This window comes from Gobio gobio, assembly GCF_949357685.1.
Source record: "Gobio gobio genome assembly, chromosome: 12".
Lineage (NCBI taxonomy): Eukaryota > Metazoa > Chordata > Actinopteri > Cypriniformes > Gobionidae > Gobio > Gobio gobio.
This window is the reverse complement of record NC_137105.1, coordinates 8,232,889-8,255,190: the sequence shown is the minus strand read 5'-3', so window position 1 is coordinate 8,255,190 and position 22,302 is coordinate 8,232,889. Positions and strand designations below refer to the sequence as shown.

General features: G+C 36.0%; 1 protein-coding gene across 4 annotated transcripts; it reads right to left on the bottom strand.

Moving 5' to 3' along the window:
• Window positions 1-1,392: 1,392 nt before the first annotated feature.
• gpcpd1 (glycerophosphocholine phosphodiesterase 1) lies at window positions 1,393-17,900 on the bottom strand. Of its 4 annotated transcripts, none has more exons than XM_079831878.1 (20): window positions 17,049-17,900; window positions 16,862-16,949; window positions 15,061-15,151; window positions 14,869-14,953; window positions 12,382-12,457; window positions 11,173-11,214; window positions 10,930-11,053; window positions 9,740-9,965; window positions 9,443-9,605; window positions 9,014-9,143; window positions 8,770-8,824; window positions 8,582-8,674; window positions 8,279-8,356; window positions 8,145-8,184; window positions 7,589-7,647; window positions 7,345-7,410; window positions 7,114-7,250; window positions 6,315-6,450; window positions 5,890-6,050; window positions 1,393-2,491 (listed from the first exon to the last, which is right to left on the bottom strand). In XM_079831878.1, exons 2-20 carry the CDS (start codon window positions 16,908-16,910, stop codon window positions 2,314-2,316), a joined length of 1,989 nt encoding a protein of 662 aa, XP_079688004.1. In that variant the 5' UTR covers window positions 16,911-16,949; window positions 17,049-17,900; the 3' UTR covers window positions 1,393-2,313. The 4 variants fall into 4 exon arrangements, with proteins under 4 accessions (XP_079688004.1, XP_079688005.1, XP_079688007.1 ...); XM_079831879.1 differs by having other exon boundaries at window positions 17,591-17,900; XM_079831881.1 differs by having other exon boundaries at window positions 17,053-17,693.
• Window positions 17,901-22,302: the final 4,402 nt, after the last annotated feature.

The window sequence follows — 22,302 nt, the reverse complement described above, 5'->3', positions numbered from 1 at the left end:
TAAATGCCTTAAATGATCTAGTGCCCTTACATGAAGTCAACTTACTCTAACACTTATAATCATCCTCTATGAAAGATTTAAAGTTTTTGCATTTTTGCTGAAAACCTTGTTTTTGCTCTACGACATAAATCACACACTCACCCTTATCGAAAACACAAATTTTGATGTAGAACAAAATGTTTGTAGCGTCAAGTTATGATTACTCCATTTTTTTTAATGTATAGATAATAACAAATGAGATTTCAAATCATATTTTGTCCATTGAACTAAGAAGTTTTAATTTCAGAAATTTGGTCACCTTACTTTAACGTACAAATTCCATGCACCTGTTTCTTATATTTTTTTATTTATTAAAAAAATATATATTTATTTTATTTTAAGTGATTAATTATGATTATGTAGGCCATTTCAACCTGGTCCCAGAAATTAAATAAACACTATTTTACTTTAGTGCTGTCAAATCGATTAAATGCAATTAATCGCATTTAACATAACAGTTTGTGTTTACATGTGTGTCTATACTATATACATCTAAACTCACCTAAAGGATTATTAGGAACACCATACTAATACTGTGTTTGACCCCCTTTCGCCTTCAGAACTGCCTTATTTCTACGTGGCATTGAATCAACAAGGTGCTGAAAGCATTCTTTAGAAATGTTGGCCCAAATTGATAGGATAGCATCTTACAGTTGATGGAGATTTGTGGGATGCACATCCAGGGCACGAAGCTCCCGTTCCACCACATCCCAAAGATGCTCTATTGGGTTGAGATCTGGTGACTGTGGGGGCCATTTTAGTACAGTGAACTCATTGTCATGTTCAAGAAACCAATTTGAAATGATTGGAGCTTTGTGACATGGTGCATTATCCTGCTGGAAGTAGCCATCAGAGGATGGGTACATGGTGGTCATAAAGGGATGGACATGGTCAGAAACAATGCTCAGGTTGGCCGTGGCATTTAAACGATGCCCAATTGGCACTAAGGGGCCTAAAGTGTGCCAAGAAAACATCCCCCACACCATTACACCACCACCACCAGCCTGCACAGTGGTAACAAGGCATGATGGATCCATGTTCTCATTCTGTTTATGCCAAATTCTGAATCTACCATCTGAATGTCTCAACAGAAATCGAGACTCATCAGACCAGGCAACATTTTTCCAGTCTTCAACTGTCCAATTTGTAGTGGAGATGAGTGGTACCCGGTGGGGTCTTCTGCTGTTGCAAAGTCCCTTTTCCCTGTATCTGCCATTTTACAGCCTGAAGTTGTAGTGTACAATTTCAGTCCTATCCTTTATAGTGTACTACTTTCTACCCATAATGCATAATCTTACTTATAGTGTATTACAATATTGGTGATATTGGATCGTCCTGAACAAAAGACACAGATCTCATTCATATTAAATATGTTTATTCTGGCTCTCAGAGCGTTGTTCTGGTCTACGTTGGCATGGTGACATCCACCACAATGAGTGTGGATTCATACAGCAAGTTGTTGGAGTCCAGTGTGGCACTGAACAGCAAACATGCATGATTTCACTGCCCTGTAGTTAGGAAGCAGTATGAATGCATTCTGAGAGACAAGACCACACTGACACTCAGCAGCACATACATCAGGCAGGTTTACAGAGGCACATTCATTCAAATACACAGCCATTTACAATGAAGAGTTAATGAGAATTGCACAGCTGAATAAAAAGATTACATTTTGTTCTGCTGAAACCATCAATGTTTCAATAATGAATGAATCTGCGGATGGATATAGTAGTGGTGAACAATAATAGTATACATGTTCATGAGTGTCATCGCAAAAGACAAAAGTCTTCAAACTCTGTTTTTAAGAGAGACAGGCCTCACTTTTGGCTAGTAAATATTGTTGAATAATAGCCACTAAAAAAATTTATTTGAAGTTTGAATTCTGCATTTTGGTTGTTCATGAAATTCCAATACTAAACTGCATAAATGTTAAATACTCATTCCGCAGGTAGAGAAATCAATAAATACTTAAAGAAAAAGAAAAGGAAAAAAAAGAAAGAAAAAAAAGTCCCCAAGATCCTCTTATATAACAGAATCTTAAGAATTATAAAACAAATATTTTCTATACACCATTTTTTGCACCCAAATATACAGCAAATTGGCTAAATACAGCAAACATACTGCCTTTGTGAAGCTAGCGTCATCCTTAATATCAATCTTTTGTCAAGATATACACAGTTTGGCTTAATGACGGTGTGTATTTGTGCGTTAGTTCTGGTGCATTGTGGGAAGATTACAGACATAGAGTGAAGGCGGTCTGGGTGTGTGTGGTTCTCAAGAGGAACTGAGGCCGGAGTCCGACTCCCCGTTGGTCTCCCGGGATTTTCCTGTGCACGGAATGGAGGAGCACGGAATGCTGTAGGAGGAGCAGGCACACGTTTGGATGACGTCCTTGAGAGCAACCTGTTCCTCTACTTTGAAAATGTTTGACTCTAGCTGGTCCTCACAGATTCTGTGAATAAAAAGAAAGAACAAATCATTATTATATTATCTGTAGGTCAGTCTGAGGGAGGAGTGTCAGCAAACAAGGAAAGAGCTAGAAGGAAGTTTCCTTTAAAAAAAAGTTTGTGGTGAAGGGGAAGGGATCGTACAAAGGTTCTGACCAAAAGCACAAAAAAAAAATGGGAGTAGCTGAAAAATTTCTGTTGCTTTATGATAAGCATGTCCATGTTTGCCACAATCATCAAAGCCGCATGCCTTTAGTTTCTGCTAAAGACCTTAGAGTAGACAGAATATTTAATAATTAGAGATGTATGAAAACAAAGATGTGTTACAAGCACAGTCTGTGAAGTTAAATATTACAAATATGTCTTTCAGAAAAACATGGAAAATTATGACCGAGGGCAGTGAGACATATTAAACAGACTGTGATTGTACACACATTTTCATCCATAATATCAAATTAAAGTCAACTTAATAAAATACTTTTATTTCAAATCAGAATTAATTCAGGACAAATTTAAGTAAAAAATACTTAATTAGCCAGCCAATAGCCGCATCATCTGAGCAACATCTGAAAACGAGATTAGTTTCAAATAAACAAGTAGTTCATTTGACTAAAGGTTAAGAAGACCCACTATAAATGTCTTTGGCATAAAATGCACTGATGAAACGTTCACATAAACGGGCCGTTTACATGACATCATTGTAACTTAAAAACAGAAAACTTTTTATGAATTTTGGCCATTCATTTACACAACAACGGCGTCTGAAAACGCAAACTTTTTAAAAATGTTTTTTAAAAAGTGCATGTTTTTGAAAACAATACCGTTATTGTGCGCATGCGTATTACATATTCAGTCTATAGGTGCTTAGTGTTTTTCTTTACATAGTGACAACTACTGGCCTGACATGAATACAGCATTTTCATAGTCCACAGAGGCTCTGGGATATTATTTAGATTCACATAAACAAGATGTTCGTTAAATGTTCCACCAACGTAAGAAATTGACATCATTTTGGTGATTTTCATGGAACCTGGAACAACTTCTGTACTAGGCATATATGCGTATATTTAGGTTTTCTACCATGATGTTTCTACCATCATGATGTCAGATGATATATGTTTGTTTAAGAACATTATGCATAAGGGTGGGCCTATTTTTCCATTGTCTCTTGGAAGACTTGTTTATGTTTTACATTCACCATTACAAATGACATGACAAAACATTTTTTGAGCATCCACCCAGCTCTAATATATAATTATAATAATTATATCGAATATGTAACAGAGTTTAAGAACTTGCACAGCAAATACGTTCAGAGTAAGACTCATATGTAGATCCATGCAGTTTTTTCTACCAAGATACTCAATCAAGCTGGTTTGAGAGCAAAAGCCATCCATCTATTCATTCATTCATTCATTCTTCAATGATTAAGTCATTGAGGTCCACAGAGGGGATTCATGCACTACCATGGATAGTACTGAAAAAAATCTAGAGTGGACATAAAAAAAATGAACGTCTGCACTGTACTTTGTGTAATCTGGGTCCTGGGAAGAAAACTAGGCCACCCATATAAAGAAGAAGTCTCTAATGATGCAACAGACAGCTGAACCTTAACCCCACTGCTGAATCCTTTGAATAAAATTCACTCAAAAATCATAACTCTACACTTTTACTGCCTCACATCATTGCTGTAAAACACTACGGTTTCTCTTGGTGCTAGTCGGTGAGCATGATCTGTCAGGCAGCAGCCAAATGCCAATAAAAAACAAACACAACCAGGAAGCAGAAGACATTACTGGTATCAGAGGAAGTTGAAGCATTTGGTTTTGGCACCAAGCATTCATGTATTCTGAAAAAAGAGGCAAATGATCATAAGAGGATGTGAGAAATATTCAAAAAGGGAAAGGAAAGATATGGAAAGAGTCAATACTGCATATAAATATCAAGGAAAAGTGGAGTCATACCACACAAAATACAGGTTAAAATTGTAATCTTTTGACTGATTAGTAGTAGTAAGCTATTATTCCTGTGTGTGTGTGTGTGTGTGTGTGTGTGTGTGTGTGTGTGTGTGTGTGTGTGTGTGTGTGTGTGTGTGTGTGTGTGTGTGTGTGTGTTACATATTTTTCTATCCTGGTGGGGACTTCAACCTGATTGCACACTGACTCATGGGGACTCATGTCACCGTGGGGACCTAAATTGAGGTCCCAATGAGGAAACAAGCTTATAAATCATACAGAATGAGTTTTATTGAATATGAAAAAATGCAGAAAGTTTTGTGTGATGGGTAGGTTTAGTGTAAGGGGAGAGAACATACAGTTTGTACATTATAAAAAATATTATGTCTATGGAGAGTCCCCACAAAGATAGTAAACGACATGTATGTGTGTGTGTGTGTGTGTGTGTGTACATATAAAATATTAATTTAAAATTTAAATAATTCTGAAATACTGAAATTAATTAACACTAAATAAATTACAAACTAAAACAAAAAACCAATAAAGGTTTGGAATGAACAGAGGCAAATACATGATGACAGCATTTTCATTTGCGGGTGAACTATTTCTTTAAAATTCAATTAACAACAACTCAGTTTCTCGGAGTAGCTCTTTAGGGGTTTTACTGCAGTGGGGAAGGAACAAAAATACAGAACAAACATCAGCTGAACTGTCTGAAACTGCAAAAAAAAGGCAAACACAGCATGTTATGTAAAAAAAAAAAAAAAAATACCAGTGTTTGATGGAAGTAAGTCCTGTAAGACTAGCTGGTGGTTTTTAAAAGATACATTTTACAACCACATTTTTAATGTTTTAACGTGTGTGTGTGTGTGTGTGTGTGTATATATACACACACACACATATATATATTTAGACACACACAAAATTATATTTACACAACAGCTGTGGAGGTCTGATAAAAAAAAGAATTGAGAAGTGCACACGTCATGGGGTGCATTGCATAAATTCATATCATCATTGATTAGTTTATTAGTTTAACCTTTACCCAGGATGAAACACAGCTGTCAATAAACAACTGTCATTTCCAAAGAAATTAATGTACAGGCTGACATGGGCGTTATTGGTGTTGAAAGAGTAAACATTGCACTGCACTTAATCAAACGAACATAATCAAAATCATAAATATTACATCATATATACACAAATATAACAGCCGTGAAACTGTTTCTAAAATAGAATCGTTCATCAAATATCGCCGTCACGGCTAGGCTAGTTAGGACAAAACCTCTGATTAACATGGAAAAGATAGCCTTTATTGCGTGTTCTCACCTCTGACTATCTGATTTGCTTTTCACATGTGAATGATAGTGAATGATCAATATCCTCAGCCCTACTAAACACTGCTGTTGGATTAGCATGGCAGGAACAAAAGACAAATCATAGCCAACCTGTCATATATGAGGCCATCAATGCCCTGGTCCCTCAACTTCATCCTGTTCTCGTGGTCGTTGTTGTAGTCGCCCCAGCAGAAGACCACTAGTCCTTTGGACTGAGCCTCTCTGATGAACTCCATGTTCCTCAAGAGCTCGTCAGTGTGGGCGCTGATTCCCTGTGAGCACATACAAAAGCTTTTTCAACAAGTTGTTTAGTCTTTGTGACGTAATTTGACATTCAAAGAAAACAAAATAGCCACATTCATCTTGTAGTTTAAATAAAACTCACGGAAGCGGAAAAACATGATTAGATATCTTTCACTTCATTTTATTACGCTGCCAAACTGGGCGTCTCTCCATGCAATTTCATAACTAAGTTCTTAAGTATCAACAGCTGTGCTAAAGCCTATTACACCATCTGGCCATGTGCTTTCTCTCACCAGTATGTTCTCACTCTGAGCAAAGCTCATGGCTATCTTAGTGCTCTGACAGCGGATGTCCATGAGTTCAGGATAGAGGTCTGTCACTCCTTGGGTCAGAAATAGGATGGGGTATTTGTTCTGCTTTAGCCTCACCCTGATGAAGAGAACACAAATGATTGCCACTTAAATGAAGATTGACTATTTACTTCATTAATAAATGTCCCTGGACATATCGTGCACACATACATTTTAAAGAAATACATTGTTGGTTTATAATGCGTTTGCCTTTCTTGGTTTCTATAAATTCCTATATGGTTCCATGAGAAATTTAACATCAGTTATAGTTGAAAAGGGTTCTTTAGATTATTTAAAAAATATATATATTTGCCTTAAGAAAAATGTGTTAACATGAACAATAAAAAATACTTCTACTGCATTTATTAATCTTAGTTAATGTTTATCACAGCATTTACTCCATAGGATTATAATGTAAACCAGACGCTGGCAGCTTAAAAATAGATGTAAAGTGTGAACGCAGCCTTACTAATACATTTTTAAGGTCAAACGTATCTGTTAACATTAGTTAATGCAGTGTGAACTAACACAAACATGTTTACTAACTAACAGTAACAAAGGTTAATAAATGCTGTAAAAAATATATTTCTCCCTGTTAGTTCATATTAGTTAATGCATTAACTAATGTTAACAAATGAGACCTTATTATAAAATGTTACCGTAAAAATATATTATAACATATTATATTATTATCCTAAACATCAGTGCATCATTAGATGCCTTTGAACTACATTCCTCTTACATTGTGCAAACATCAGGATCAAAACATGAGAAGATTATCCTCCTCTTGCCGGCGTTCTGCAGTACGCATGTAAGAATGATGTCCAAGAACTGATTCATGTTGAAGTAGGTGGAGAGTTTTGCATCCCAGGAGCCATCCTGTTTGGAGGAACAGAGACAATGAGGGTGTTTTTTTTTTCTTTGTTAACACAGAGATCAAACCATCACACATGTCGCTTGAGGCAACACAAACCTTAAACTGAGAGATCCACTTCAGCTCAATGTTGAATCCCACATGTTCTGGAACAGCCTGGAATATCTGGAACATGATGTCAAATGAGAAAAGACGTTTACCAAGCAGTACGGGTGTGCGATATAAACAAAAATGATTTTGGTCGATAAAAAAAAGAGAGAAATATTATATTATATTATACATAAATTGAATAAATCCAAAGGTAAATTTAATCTCATGAAAAGAAAAGATAAAGCAGTCACACCTGTGAAAGGGAAGGGAAAGGCTGGTGCTCATCTACATCCTCCTCTTCATCTAGCAAATCTATACAAAACAACACAACAATAATCTTTATCTATTCAACAGTTAACGGTTTATTTAGCTCATAACAGCACAACACAGGCCTGGATTCAACAAGTATCTTGTTATAAGCACTAAAAATATTACAAATAAAACACTGATTTAAAGCAAACAATGTATTTGAACTTGTTCTTAAAGTACTATACTGTGTGCTTATCAATGAACTATCCTAAGTATTGCAAATGTTGTAAAAAAAAAAAAAAAATCTGCCAGGGATTTTCGTCATTATCAGATAACATTTTATGCGCTACCACGTCCTATATGAACTAATGTTAAGTGAAATAGGAATAAAACATTGTTCAACAATCTTAGAGCTCATGATAGATCGGTCTTGAAAGATTTATGTTATTGCTAAAAGTCTTTCACTATGGAGATTTTGAATTAGATTTTTACTTCTGCGACTGCTATATATAATAGATCATATTGCACTTTTGTGACATGAACTAATGGGGAAATTATACCTTTGTGGTCTTGAACTTCCATGGCAGTTGTATGGGCCAGCTGAAAAAGACACATTCATACTCATCAATATCAGCATGGAGATAATGGCATTTCATTGTTCAAACAAGGAAAAAGAATCTGAAATAAGTCTTACTTTTAAAAGCTGAAGTTGATCAAACGTAAGATCCTTGACGGGCACTTCAAACAATACCATTGCAGTCTTGTCATTTTTCTATAAAAACACACAACAAATGTAAAAGGTGAAGAGAGATCATTCTTTCTTATATTTTGTCTCAGAGTTTATGACTGTTTAAATCTGAATTTAAAAGGTTTAAGAAGGCTTCAATCAGAGTCAAATCAAAAGCTCTACTGAAGGACACAATGGGAGTCATTTAAATGATATTAGTAACTTCTCACTGCACCATCACAAGTAATGTGAGCCAAATGTGATTGTTACCTTTTTAGAAGAAATACAGCAGGTGAGGTCGTGGTACACGATTGGAACTAAATCTTTAGACAGATGAACATCGAACTCTACATAAGCGGCTCCCTGATGAAAACAAAACAGATATGCTTTAGCCTTTTGTATTATATGACAAAACTTCATGCATTTTGGTACAGTTGCATTTATGTATTTACACTCACATGGTTGGCTGCACTTGAAAATGAGGCAATTGTGTTTTCCCTGATCTTGTGATGCCTGAAATAAAAATGCAATATATTTCTTGGTTAAACTTGTACTTTTTCATGCTTTGTTTATGCAGCAAAGTCAGGTGTGCTTATTGTGCTTTCCTGACACCTTGTGGGCCTACCAATAAAGACACAAACTAAATCCAAGTGGACAGGCTCAGGACTCTTACAGCAGATCAACAACACTTTTGCTACTCACTTGGCAGCATGTGAGCTCCCTGCTCCTCTGTGTCCAACATCCAAAGCGCTTCTTTTCTTCCAGTATTTGGCAAAAGACTGACTCATGTCACACTGAAAGTCTTGGATAGGACGCGTCACCAGGTAATCCACTGACATTGCATCAAGAACAAAAGCATTTACTTAACTTAATGCGTCAACACTTAAGGGTTTAACTTTAGCACATCAACAAATTAATGGCATATAATCACATTATCTAGCTACTAAGCAACAATTCAAAGCAGGGCTGATCTTGCCAACATGACTATATTTAAAGTCTGTGACATGTTTACAGAGGCAAATGTGTGCAAGCAGGTCCCATCATGGGCAACAGGAATATGCATTAGTTTTATGGTGTAAAACAAATGAGACCAGACAAAATAAACCCAGTGCATTGTGGTAAAGATTATACCTCTGACTTTTCCAATAGTGTGTCTGCCATTTCGGCTCATGATGGGCAGGGTGACCACACCCAGATCTTTGCCACTCTCCCCGAAAGAGGACGACAAGAGGCAGGCGGTGCCCACGTAGCCTGGATGGCCATCACCCTGAATCACGGCCTCACTCAAGTCCTCCTAAAACACAAAGACATGACCGAATAGTTATGAGTCACCAAGAAGATCTATGCTAAATGTATGTCAATCAATTTAAAAACAGTTGTGGTCATAATCTTTATATGAAGCAACACCAAACACCATCGCTCACGCACCTCAAAGAACTCAAAGGTGAGCTCTAGGTTGTCGGGGTACATGGTGTGAATGCTGTATTCTGTCCACTTGGAGGCTTCCAGGGCGTATCCACATTCTGGCTGGGAATGACGAGACCTATATCCGACATCACTGATCATACTGGTCTCCAGTGTGGTGGTCATCTTATGCCATGTTGAAGGGCTTTCATCTTCTTCTTCCTCAAAACCTTCTATCATCAGCTTCAATCTAAAACAGACATTAATTGGGTAAATTGTATTTTAGCATGCTCTCGAAAAGTGAAATCAGGCATCCAAACAGTATAATGTGAAGTCAAATAAATGTTTAGTACTAGCTCTACTACTCGCTTGAAATATTGTGCATCCCTACATTAATTATCTGATATTAAAATAAATCTATTTGATTATAGTCAATTGTTTCTCATGTGATTCTAACATACTTTATAAGAACTTATAAATAAGACCTTTATAAATCAATTTGACTGGCTTACCTCGAGATAAGTTATCTAAGACTACGTTAACAGTAACACTGTCAGTCCAAATCTGATCTAAATGATTGAATGGCCACATTGTGTATATTTGTGTGTCCCGTGTTTCTTTTTACGGAATATCCACATTTTCTTTCCATGGCAATGATGTTGTGTTGGTATAGCAAAAACAACATGGAGGGGTTTGAATATGACAACAATGTTGTCTTTGAATATGACAATGTGAATATGACTCCTAATATATCAGCAACAAAAACGGAGCCTTTATTCCGTGCTGCCGTCTCTGCCGCACAGCGAAAGAAGTGAAGACACCTCATTACTGGACCACAAAGATGCCTCCATTGAATTATAATTTTCTGTGTGAGCTGCGCATTGACAACACAACACAACCTTGTTTTCTGCAACAACGTCTGACATGTTTATGTTTTAAGTGCCGTGAGAAAGTGACATCACGTCAAAAAAGCTATGCAAAATCAGTTCAGACTGAAATGGATTTCCAGAAATTAGATTTGAAAAGGATCTCAAACCCCATATGAGTGTAGCGTGAATCGCCGTTCACACATGCTAAATGTGATCGTAATCCAATCGGATATGCACGAAAAAAATTGGATTTGAACTGGCAGTCTGAACAAGGCTTAAATAATCTTTAGCTTAAGCTAACTTGTAGGGTTAAATGTATGTTCGGTCTTCTGTGAAGGATGTTACCTGAAGCGTGACTTCTTAAATTTATTCTTAGTAATAGACACTGGAGGTTTCACGGAGTAATGAAGCCTGAGACGAATTTCTGTCTGGCATGTCAACCAGCCAGAGTCCACACACTCAACACCATCTGCAGATAAAACAAATTTAGTTTGCATGTTAAAACAAGATCATATGAAAAGTTGTTGTGAATTCGAGGTGAAGGTGCATTCAAACTTGTGTTTAAGTTATTTCAAATGTCAAACTTACTATGGACTCCAAAATTCCCATCGTCAATCACAAGCTCTGGTTCTGCAAGACACGAACAAAAATTAGCATGGAAGGTCAAACACTCATGCTACAAAAGACCAGTACTGAGCAAACAGATGGTTTCTTAAACCATCAAAATGTAAAGATATAAAATAAGTCTTCCGTTTGCTCTGTACTGGATGGATCTCTACATATTTGTAGCCAGTATATTCTATACATGCAAAACTGGGCATGTTAGAATTTAAGAAGAACACTAGAGATTATTATTTGGTTAAATGTATCTTAATAAACGTGAAATAACAATAATGACTGAAATGCATAATTTAACAGAAGTGTTACCATGCAAGAAAATTGTTTTTGTGGCAACACAAGCACAAAGAAATGCTCACATTTGGAGCAAACAGTTACACGATTAACATTATGGATCCTGCCTAGCAGCAAGAACTAAAAACAAACATAAAAATAGTATAAATGCCCTTAAAATGTATTGTTTTGAATAGTTTGTTAAATGCATGTGTTAAATGTGTGTTGTGCACGCAAATAAATAAGTGTTAAATGCTTTTCCTCCCAAAGAATTAAAACCAAAAATGTAAAGTGGCTAGATTAGGGGCAGGCAACAAAGCAAAAAAAAAGCACTGCTTGTAAACACAGGAATGCGCCCGTGGAAACAGCTTCGCTCTGTTTGTCTAAGACGGATAATAGCCCACTAGATGTTAGGGTTTCTAATAATTGATCCATTAGGTTCCCTTAAGTGGCTTTTATTGACATTACATCTGTCCATGATAAATAACACTGAATTCAACATTAAAGACAGCATGAAATACAAAATATTCATTCTTTTCTTTAGAACATGCATCCATTATTCATGCACAACAAGACCAGGGTATTAGGATTATTTATTTTCGAAATAAATGTTGCTGGTTTTATTGTGCACGATTCACTGATGCATTGTCTAAAGAAAACAATGTGGGCAGGGGAAAATAATATTAACCAACAACAATCATGGCCACTTTAAATACCAGTAATGTTCTGAGAGACACACGTCCCACATCACATTACTTCCCACTAGATTCATTCACTTGGAAATACGTCAAACGTGAAATGTGTTGTGAATGTTTCTTCTTGTCTTTAAAAAGCTGAAGTCAGCATGTACATGGAGGGAGTCTGCGGGTTCATTAGACACATATGCACTATTCTGGGATCAGATACCTGAGGGACTCAACGAGCGTGGCAGCTGATGGGTCTCCCATCTACTGACTATGACTTGATATGGCCCCCCAGCATTCTGTAATTCCAAATGGGGGTAAAGATTATGGACAGATTTTTGGAAAAACAAAGTTCATTTTGGCCACTCAAACCAAAGTGTCACTCCTGAAAAAAGTCATATGAGGCATATTCACTACTTTCTTGTCAGCCAGCCAGTTGAAGAAAGAAGAAACACATTGCCATTTTTCACAGTGTTTAACTAGAGATCTCCAGGTTATGGTACTTTTCCTCTAATAGTTCGCTGATATGCTTAACTGAGAAAATGGTTCTAAATTCCTAAACATAGTTAAAAAATTCTGCTTCTAGATTTTAAAAGAATATTTATGGCTGTGGCATAGCAGTTGACATGTAGATATATATACACAGACACATAATACACAGCATGTTAGGAGGGGCTCGCAGGAAACCTGCAGCTACTGTTCCAGAAACTTCATTCTCCAGGAAAAAAAACAAACAAAAACATAAACTACCAGGAACCGAGTCGAGTTCAGCTTAGAGATTAACAGCTGTTGTGAGGAGGACCTGGAAACCCCACACAAACACTCACACAGAAGGATTTCAAAGAAAACCCTTGAGGAATGTTTGTAAGAGACATAAACACACATATCCCACATAGTGTTGTCACAATACCAAAATTATAACTTTGATACAATACTAGGGCAAAAAAACAGTAAAAGTAATTGAATATGACAAATTTACTATTCATTGTAAATGTGTTTTTTTTTTTTTTTTTTAAATAAACTCACTTGGCCAGCATGTTCCTGCTGTTTTTTGTTTTTTTACCATTCCCTCCTCTTTATTTAAAAATAACAATAACTACATGCAAGTGTGACCATCCTTAGAGAGATGTTTGCAACATTCACATTATTATCAATCATGTTAACACTAACCTTTCACTATTCTGAACAGGCATGACCAAAATCTTATTTCCTGATACAAGTAATTTCATTTTTTTTTTATGTAATTTTATATTTACAATATTAGATATTTAAATTGTATTTTATCTTTGTTTGTGCAAAATAAGCAAAAATGTAAATTACGAACAATATGACAAAAACAGTGCTTTATTTTCAGCTACAACTGATTATTTAATTTCTTTCTTGAATGCAACTGTTAAATAGACCTAATGTAAAAAAAAAAAACAGCATAGTCTTCCCTCGTTAATTAACTATACAATGATTCTTAATAAACATGAGTTATTCAATCAAGCATGGAGTGAGTTTCTATTTTTGTATTAACATTAATCACACAGAATATTAGGCCTGTTCTTTAAGACCTGCACGGACCCCAATACATTGTAACACATCCGATTTCTCACTCAACTAATATATATTAGATAAAAATATTTAAAGTAAGTTACCTGGTTGCCTTAAAATTTTGATTTCATTGAAATTAAAAATTTGAGTTAATACAATGAACGTTTTTGAGAATCGACATCACCCTTTATTCAAATATTATTAAAAGATTTTGTAAGCATATTGCGTAATGGTGTTGTATTTGTAATATTGCAGTGAAACATGCCAAATTGTGCCATTTTCATTATTTATCACAAAAAAATTTTTATTTATGTGGTTCAGATGCAATAATATTTTTCTATGTTGCTATTTATAAAACCAATTTCCTTCATTGTATTAACTAATTTTTTTTTATTTCAATGAACTCAAAATTCTAAAGGCAACCAGGTTACTTACTTTTTTAAGTGAAACCAAAAATTTTTTTTTACAGTGTGAATACGTTCACTAAAGATATTTCCGACTGTTTACCTGAATACTTGCCAGGACGTGCATTTTTACATATTTTTGACCATTCAGCCCCGATAATCTGCGAGACTGACGTCGCGATCGCATGCTGTGCCTCAGCCTTGCTGTCTGAGTGAAAGACGTATATGCGCACGCTTCAGGTCAGAGTCCGTCCCGCGTTGTGCTTTATTTTCTCATGCATGCATCTGTTGCTTTCTATGTCATGCGCTGCGCGTATATATTTGACTTTTCTGCTTCCATTGTTTAGTGAACGGTGGAAGCAGAGCTCTGCACACGTGCTGACTCCTGCTGTCAAACATCGTGCACATTACGAAATACTGCTCTTATTAGCTCTAGTGCTGATACGAATTTCATATCGTACCGTTTTTAACACCAGGGTATATTTAACAACGGTATATTGTGTATATCGTGCAACACTTATCCCACATGTGAAAGAACTCTCTAAAGATAATCTGCAGTCATGCACGTGTAATAAAATAGTTGGATATAATCATCATGAATATCATAAAAGTTTAAACAATAGCATTAGATACTGCATAGATTATGATGAGTCAACAATGAGTCAATCTATAAATAAATAAAGCTGAGACTGCTCTTTAAACGTGTTGGGAAATCAATTCACCATTGGACCTTTAGACATGTTTTGTTTACTAGGAAAAGAAAATCTCACCTTAGGTTCCAGAATGAATCCCTTGAAATAACGATATTTGGTTTCACGCCCTCTAGGAACCTGAAAGGTTGCTCTCCACAGGGTGCTGCGGTAAGACGAGACAAGCAGGCAAAACATAGAAGATAAATATGTGTGTCAAGGGTAACTGTGACTGTGCTGAAAGGTAAACATAAGATGGCATTGCACATGTACCCATCCTCCTCCGCTGGCTGTAGGGTCACGGCTTTTTGATGACACCAGCTGCCCAGGGTTTCACAACTGCCAACCACTGCTATCACCTCACCTGATACAGAAAAAAAGACAAAATAAGTTTCTCCTTTACGCTAAGCGAAGGAATGTGTCTCTAGGCAAGTTTTTTGACACTTATTTAAGTATCACACAGTATGTCAACACTTAACTACAAAGACTATAAATAAATAAATACATACAAATACATATGGATGTGGTCAATATTACCTTAATACCAACATGTATTATTAACAAAACATTTCTATATTGCTATTATACCAAATTATTTTGTAATAGCTTTCTTTAATAATGCACATGATAAAGCACCTATTTGTCTAATATGTCAAAAAGGCAGATACATGTTGGAACTAAAAATGTATCTCAGTATAATTAATAGAATATTTATTACGCACTAAATATCGACTCGAGAACACTTAATATTGACTAAACATTACTGTACTCTTCTCACAAATAGTTACATTTTAATTGGTAATGCTTTATAAATGCTTTATAATAACACTATCAAAACCCAGACATCTTGTTGTAATCCTCATTTGCAGGTCACTTTGGATACAAAAAATGAATACATGTAAATGTAATGTTCCCTTCCCTTTCCCTCTGTACAGATAAAAACGTTATCAAAATGATCCCTGTTCACATGGAGCCGCGGAAACAACTAAAAACGCTGTATTATGCAAGTCATTTGGCGGTCATTTTGTAAAGAAAAACTTGCGTGCATACGTATTCAAACACGTAATGCTTGCATGCATGCCATCACCATTCTCACAGATTCACGTTTTTGAAGTTTACACAAAGATGATAAAGGTATTGTTTCAAAACTACTTCAAAACCTATTTCACAGTTTGCGTTCTCAAGCCCCCAAACACGTTTGCCATGCAAATGAACAGCCAGAACACATTAAAAGTTTTCTATTTTAGCCCTAAAGTAAATAACTAATGATTTTTACAACGGAAATTAATCAAAAACTTACTTAAGCTAGACAATAACCTTTTTCTAGTGCTGCTGTGCAGCCCAAAACAATCTCTCTTCCATTAATTTCCTATTATCACTGTAAAGCTGCTTTGAAACAATCAGCTAAATAAATGAAGGTGACTCACTTGACTTCATGTAAAATTACCGTTTGACACGATATAACGCTTTAAATCACTCCAAGCAATGGTTTATAAGCATGCAAACGAAATGCCTTAATCTAAGATCTTAATAGACAAAGGATTTCCTTTGTGAAAATACTTGCATCATCAAGTTCAAAGTCAGATCTATGACTAAAGCATCATGTTGTAACATGTTTGCCTTTAATCAAAATTATTCGAACAACAAAACAATGCATTAAAGCATTTACTATAGACTGACTAATGTTCAGCAATTGAACAAAGGCGATTAAAGTGCACTTTTAACTTGATCACATCTTGTAAGTGGCCGAAAGAAAAGCTTATGTTATTTTATTTCACAGTCTGATCGACAATTTAATTATTGTTAATTACTTTGGTAACACTTTATTTTACAGTGTCCTTGTTACATATGTTACATGTTCTTACCATAGTAATAACAGTAAATGATGCATAATTACATGCAACTAACCTTCAACCAAACCGTAATACCCTATACGTACATGTAGTTAATTTATATTACTCAGTACTTAAATATATAATTACACTGCAACAATGACACAGTGTATCCAACCATTACTTTTTATTAAAAGTTGTACACTGTGTTATACTCTTTTATACTGAATGCTTTCTCTTACCCAGTGCTGTGGTCCCTCTCACGGTCAGAGTCACACTAGTTCCGTCCATGACTGACACACAGGCAGATGGAGGAGAGAATGAAGAGACCTAAGAAACAAGAGGGAAAGAAACACATCTTAAATCAGAGTCGTGTAAACAGCATCCGCTGATCTGGATCTCCTCTGTGTTTTAATAACGTTACGTTACCTGCCTGCAGAACTGCTGTGCACAATCTGCTCCGGTTAAGTTCCCATTTCGTTATACATGTAACGTTATTTTAATAATATTAAATATTAAAACACGCCTTACACATCAAAAGAGACTTCCCCTGGTCGCAATATTAGAGAATTGATATCGAGTCAGATTCTGCAAAGTAAAACGGACTTACGAGAGCTGAGCAACCGGTTCAACAACATTTGATGACACTCAAGTGCTCGAGTAAGTTAGCGGAAGCAGAATCAACACGGTATGAACCGGCTGCAGCCGGTTACTGTCAGCGACAACAACACCCGGTATCCGAGGGTGTTGCTCAAACATAGTAACGTAAACTGCCTAGCTAGACAACATTGTTCCGTTCTAACGCGCCTAAAATGCTATCTAGATAGGGAACCCAGGGAGGTTTTGACACGTATTCACTGTTTACAGCGCGTAAACGTGTATGTATTGTGTAAAACGAAATGTATAGGGTGCATTCAGTGTCGATTCCAGTAGTTAAAACATAATAAAGTGACACTTAACGTTAACGTTACCTGAGTTTAAAGATACACATCCATCCTTAGTACGGCGATACCGGGAAACGTTAATCGCGCGATGACGTGCACATGTTTACATGCACGCGGATCTGAATGCGACACTGTTAACTGTAGGCCATTTCTTAAAAAGAAACTTCATCGAGGTATCAGGGTTAAAACTATCACGTCTCTCAATTATGCGAGTATGTGTATTTTTTGAAACAAACAAACACAAAACTAAGTTTTACAGGTTAAAATAAATAGCGTTGAGAAGGTGACTTGTAGGAAATAAAAATGAGGGAGGGCTTGAAGTGCACGACTTGGCCCCGCCTCTTTGCGTTTTCTGAACGCATATGATTGGTGGAAAACGTGATTGACGTTTGAAAGGCGGGTCTTCCTCGCGGACGCTTGTGTTGGGTGGAGTTCATCAACACAAGCAGATATGCTTATGTTTAAATGGACTGTTTGGTAATATTATTAATGAGAGTCAATACTAGTGTTACTAGTATTTTGTATATTGAGAGTATACTTTCTGCACATTTTGTGCATTATCGAGTATATTTATTTATACCTTATTCAAAAATGTTATTGTCTATTTCTTTATTTCTGTTTTGACAGCTTCTGTTTCATCCAAATGGCTTGGGAAAATTGGATACCCTGAACTAGCCTGACGCTGTCATACTCAGATTCTAGTCAGAATATGAACTTCCCGACCTCAAATATTGTGGGTGGGGCTAAATTCGGCTGGCATGCAGGCTAACTCTGAACAGAAGTCAGAGGTCTCTTAAACTCTGCGGACCCTGTACCCTGTGACATCATCAATATACTTAAAATTTTTAATGTCTGTGGAGGAGCTTTGACCAAGTACCATTTGAAAGCTTAGAGTCTTTACTTTCTTGCATCACTTTGGCATTTGTTTTACACAAAGTAGGCCTACCTTATTTACACTAAATTACTCTGGGACCATTTCCTCCTGGATTTGGCCTACCCATATTGAAAAGCTTCCTATACCCACATACAGTGGTCTAAATACATGGTGTCATTTTACAGGAAACCCTTTGAACATAAAACACTGCTAAAAGTGATAAACATGTGAGTAGGCTATATGTTGTCTGAGCTGTAATAATCTCCCACCCCCCCTCCCCCTTTATTTATTTATTATAAATTCATTTTTCAAAGTGTGTAACTGCAGACAGTTTTTTCGGCTCCTCCCTTCAGATCCATTTTAATAAATCTTGCATGCAACAGGATACAGACAGAATTATTTATTCCAGTATTTTCTTGAATCTAGTGGAAACAGCCCAAACTTTCTGCAGGGTGCTAGAGCACACAGGGCCTGAGTTACACAGTTTAAAAACTGAATTTATAACCAAAAAATCAAAAAGCGCCTCTTTTTTTGGGGACCAAAAATGGTTCCAGAGCTTAAAGGGTTAGTTCACCCAAAAATGAAAATACTGTCATTAATTACTTACCCTCATGTCGTTCGACACCCGTAAGACCTCCGTTGATCTTCGGAACACAAATGAAGATATTTTAGTTGAAATCTGATCGCTCTGAAAGGCCTCCATTGGCACAATGCACGGTTCACTCTCAAGACCCTTAAAAGGAACTAAAGACGTCGTTACAAAGTCCATCTCACTACAGTGGTTCTAAAATAACTTTATGAATCTGCGAGAATAGTTTTTGTGCGCAAAAAAACCCTAAATAACGACTTATATAGTGATGACGATTTCAAAACACGGCATCATGAAGCTTCGAAGCGTTATGAATCAGTGAGTCGAATCAGCAGTTTGGATCGCCAAATTTCGGCAGTTTGACACGCGATCCGAATCATGATTCGACTCACTGATTCATAACGCTTCGAAGCTTCATGATGCCGTGTTTTGAAATCGTCATCACTATGTAAGTCGTTATTCAGGGTTTTTTTGCGCACAAAAACTATTCTCGCCGATTCATAAAGTTATTTTAGAACCATTGTAGTGAGATGGACTTTGTAACGACGTCTTTAGTACCTTTTAAGGGTCTTGAGAGTGAACCGTGCATTGTGCCAATGGAGGCCTTTCAGAGCCATCAGATTTCAACTAAAATATCTTCATTTGTGTCCCGAAGATCAACGGAGGTCTTACGGGTGTCGAACGACATGAGGGTAAGTAATTAATGACAGAATTTTCATTTTTGGGTGAACTAACCCTTTAAGTGATTAACAGGAAAGATTTTCCATATTGAGGCTAATACATTTATTTCATGGCTGGTGAGCCAATACATGAATGAAGCAGTTAAGTTAACGTATAGGCCTACTCAAATAAGCAAGCCAAGTAATGTTTTTAATTAAAATGTAATAGTATATGCATGCTAAATTGAAAAGGTTAGAAAGGACAGACCTATAATATGACATGGATTTTCCACGTGACCTGTCTTTCAGTGGAACTGGTTGTATAATGAGGTGCCTCAGCAGGACAGAACATGTTGCATAACAGAGGTCAGGCAGGCACACACATGTTTAAGAAAAGGTTTAGGGGAAAACAGTGATAGACAGAGTAAGAAAGTTCAGAATAGCATGACCCGGATTCATGCAATGCAGAGATAAACCATATCTCCAGCCATAAATTAGTCTTGCTAAGTCCTTGATTTCTTTATGATGGATGTTTGCTGCCCCCGGTAGCTCTTCCTGTTGGCCTGTGCGAGCCATTGAGGGGTAAAATACAATCGTTCTTTTGAAATGAAGGCTATTGCTCCCGGAATGGTGAATGCAGGGTATGTGACAGTGCTTAGCACAACTGAATGGATGAGACTGCAGGATTATAAATATTTAATGAGTCAGTCTCTCTCTCTGTTTACTCTGTTTTCACCCTTCCACCATAGATAAGATAATAGAGAAATCATGAAAAAGGTGTGCCTAATAGAACAGCTTTTAGATGGGGAATTAGTACAGTGTCAAGCATACAAAAGAATTATAATGAAGCTTTTCAGAATGCAATTAGTACAAGTGATTATTTTTCTTGCTTGTATTTTCAAGAAAGGAGAGGAAGCGAGAACAATGGACCACTTCTCATTAGCTGATGTGTGTGGTCTTGGGTTTGTGTAATAATGAAGGGTACGTTTTGTCCCTTTTTAGGAAAGTGCTGAAATATCCTGGGAAATGTGTTTAAGGGTTTTAAGCCTTTTCATACAAAACAAAGAAACGTTCACAAAACTTTGTTAATTAAGAACTTAAGACGTGTATATTTTTTTGGTCTCTATTTAAATAGTCATGAATAAATATATATCAAAACTGTTTCCCTCTCTTTAAACCTGAACTATATTAATATGATTTTTGAATGTATTTATTAGTTTATGTATTTAAATGTAATGTTTTTTTTATATTATTTTTTTCTATTTTAAATATGCAGTGCATGATCTATTTCTTATTTTAGCAGTAGGTCAATTTGGTCAGAGTTCATACTTTTCAAGAAATCTAAATAATTATTGTTATATACACAGTTCAAAATGTTGTTGTCATTAAATTGATTTTAATGATAATAAAGACATAATTTATAATATTAATTCTAATTCACATAAATGTTTATTTTGAACTTTATATTACCCGAAGAATCCTGAAAAAATGATCACGCTTTAAAAAATGTTAAGCTACTGTTTTCAACATTGATAATAATAACAAATATGATAAGCAAATCAGAATGATTTCTGAAGGATCATGTGACTGAAGACTGGAGTAATGATGCTGAAAATTCAGCTTTGCATCACAGAAATAAATTACACAATGAAAACATATTCAAAAATTATACTTTTAAATTGTAATAATATTTCAGAACATATTACCATTTTTACTGTATTTTTATCAAATAAATGCAGCCTTGGTGAGCAGAACAAATCTTTCTGAACTCAAACTTTTAGTGTAAGCATCCATCTGCATAAACAATCTTTATTCCTGTCAATATTTACAGATTTCTAAGTGGTGGTGCTTGTAGTTTTAGTCATGAAAAACTTAAAATCAGAGACATGCAAAAGATTTCAGATTGTGCTTCCAAAGTATGAAGGCAAGGCAAGGCATTTTATTACTAAAGCACATTTAAAACAGCTACAGCTGACTAAAGTGCTGTACAATCTTCCACTTTGTACAGTGAAGTACAACACTTGTATATAAAACTTGAATATAATATAATAAAATACATAAAACTGACTAATTAATAATATTACATTGACTCAAAAGCAAGAGAAAAAAAGATGTGTCTTTATTGGAGATTTAAAACTTTCAACATTGGAAGAGAGCCTAAGAGAGCTCTACCTAGTGGCACACACTTGTACTACACTGCAGTATCCACGCACATTTGATAAAATATCTTTTTCTTAGGGATAACGAGTGCCATGATGAAGAGTTATGGTTTGCTGCCTTTAAACAAGAGCATGTCTAATTTATTCAGCGTTCAGTGGAGTTTTATAGCAGTTTGAGCAGATACTGCGATGCTTAGTTCAAGGCTAAAGTCAAATCAGCCTTCATTTGAAGCTATCCTACAAAGAAGGGATGAATTTTTCAGATAGAAGTGTTTGATCCTCCACAACAGGACCTTAAAAGTCCTGTTAGAAGACCACTAGTTTAAAAAGTTGCTGTTTCTTCACCAGGGTCGTGTTGGTTGTTGGACATGCAGAGCGAGTTGTACAAAAGTTGTCATAGCTCATGCTCTTATAATATATAAGATCCTTATTTTACCCCCCCCCCCCTTTTTTTTCTT

What these genes read in the sequence shown, in the direction of transcription:
- gpcpd1 (XM_079831878.1), bottom strand. Translation starts at nt 16,910, where the DNA reads ATGGACGGAACTAGTGTGACTCTGACCGTGAGAGGGACCACAGCACTG. An exon ending in TTTAAGAAGTCACGCTTCAG is followed by an intron (nt 9,966 to 10,929) that starts GTAACATCCTTC and finishes TGTCTGTTTTAG; the next exon opens with ATTGAAGCTGATGATAGAAG. An exon ending in GGAAGTTCAAGACCACAAAG is followed by an intron (nt 7,648 to 8,144) that starts GTATAATTTCCC and finishes TGTTTTGTATAG; the next exon opens with ATTTGCTAGATGAAGAGGAG.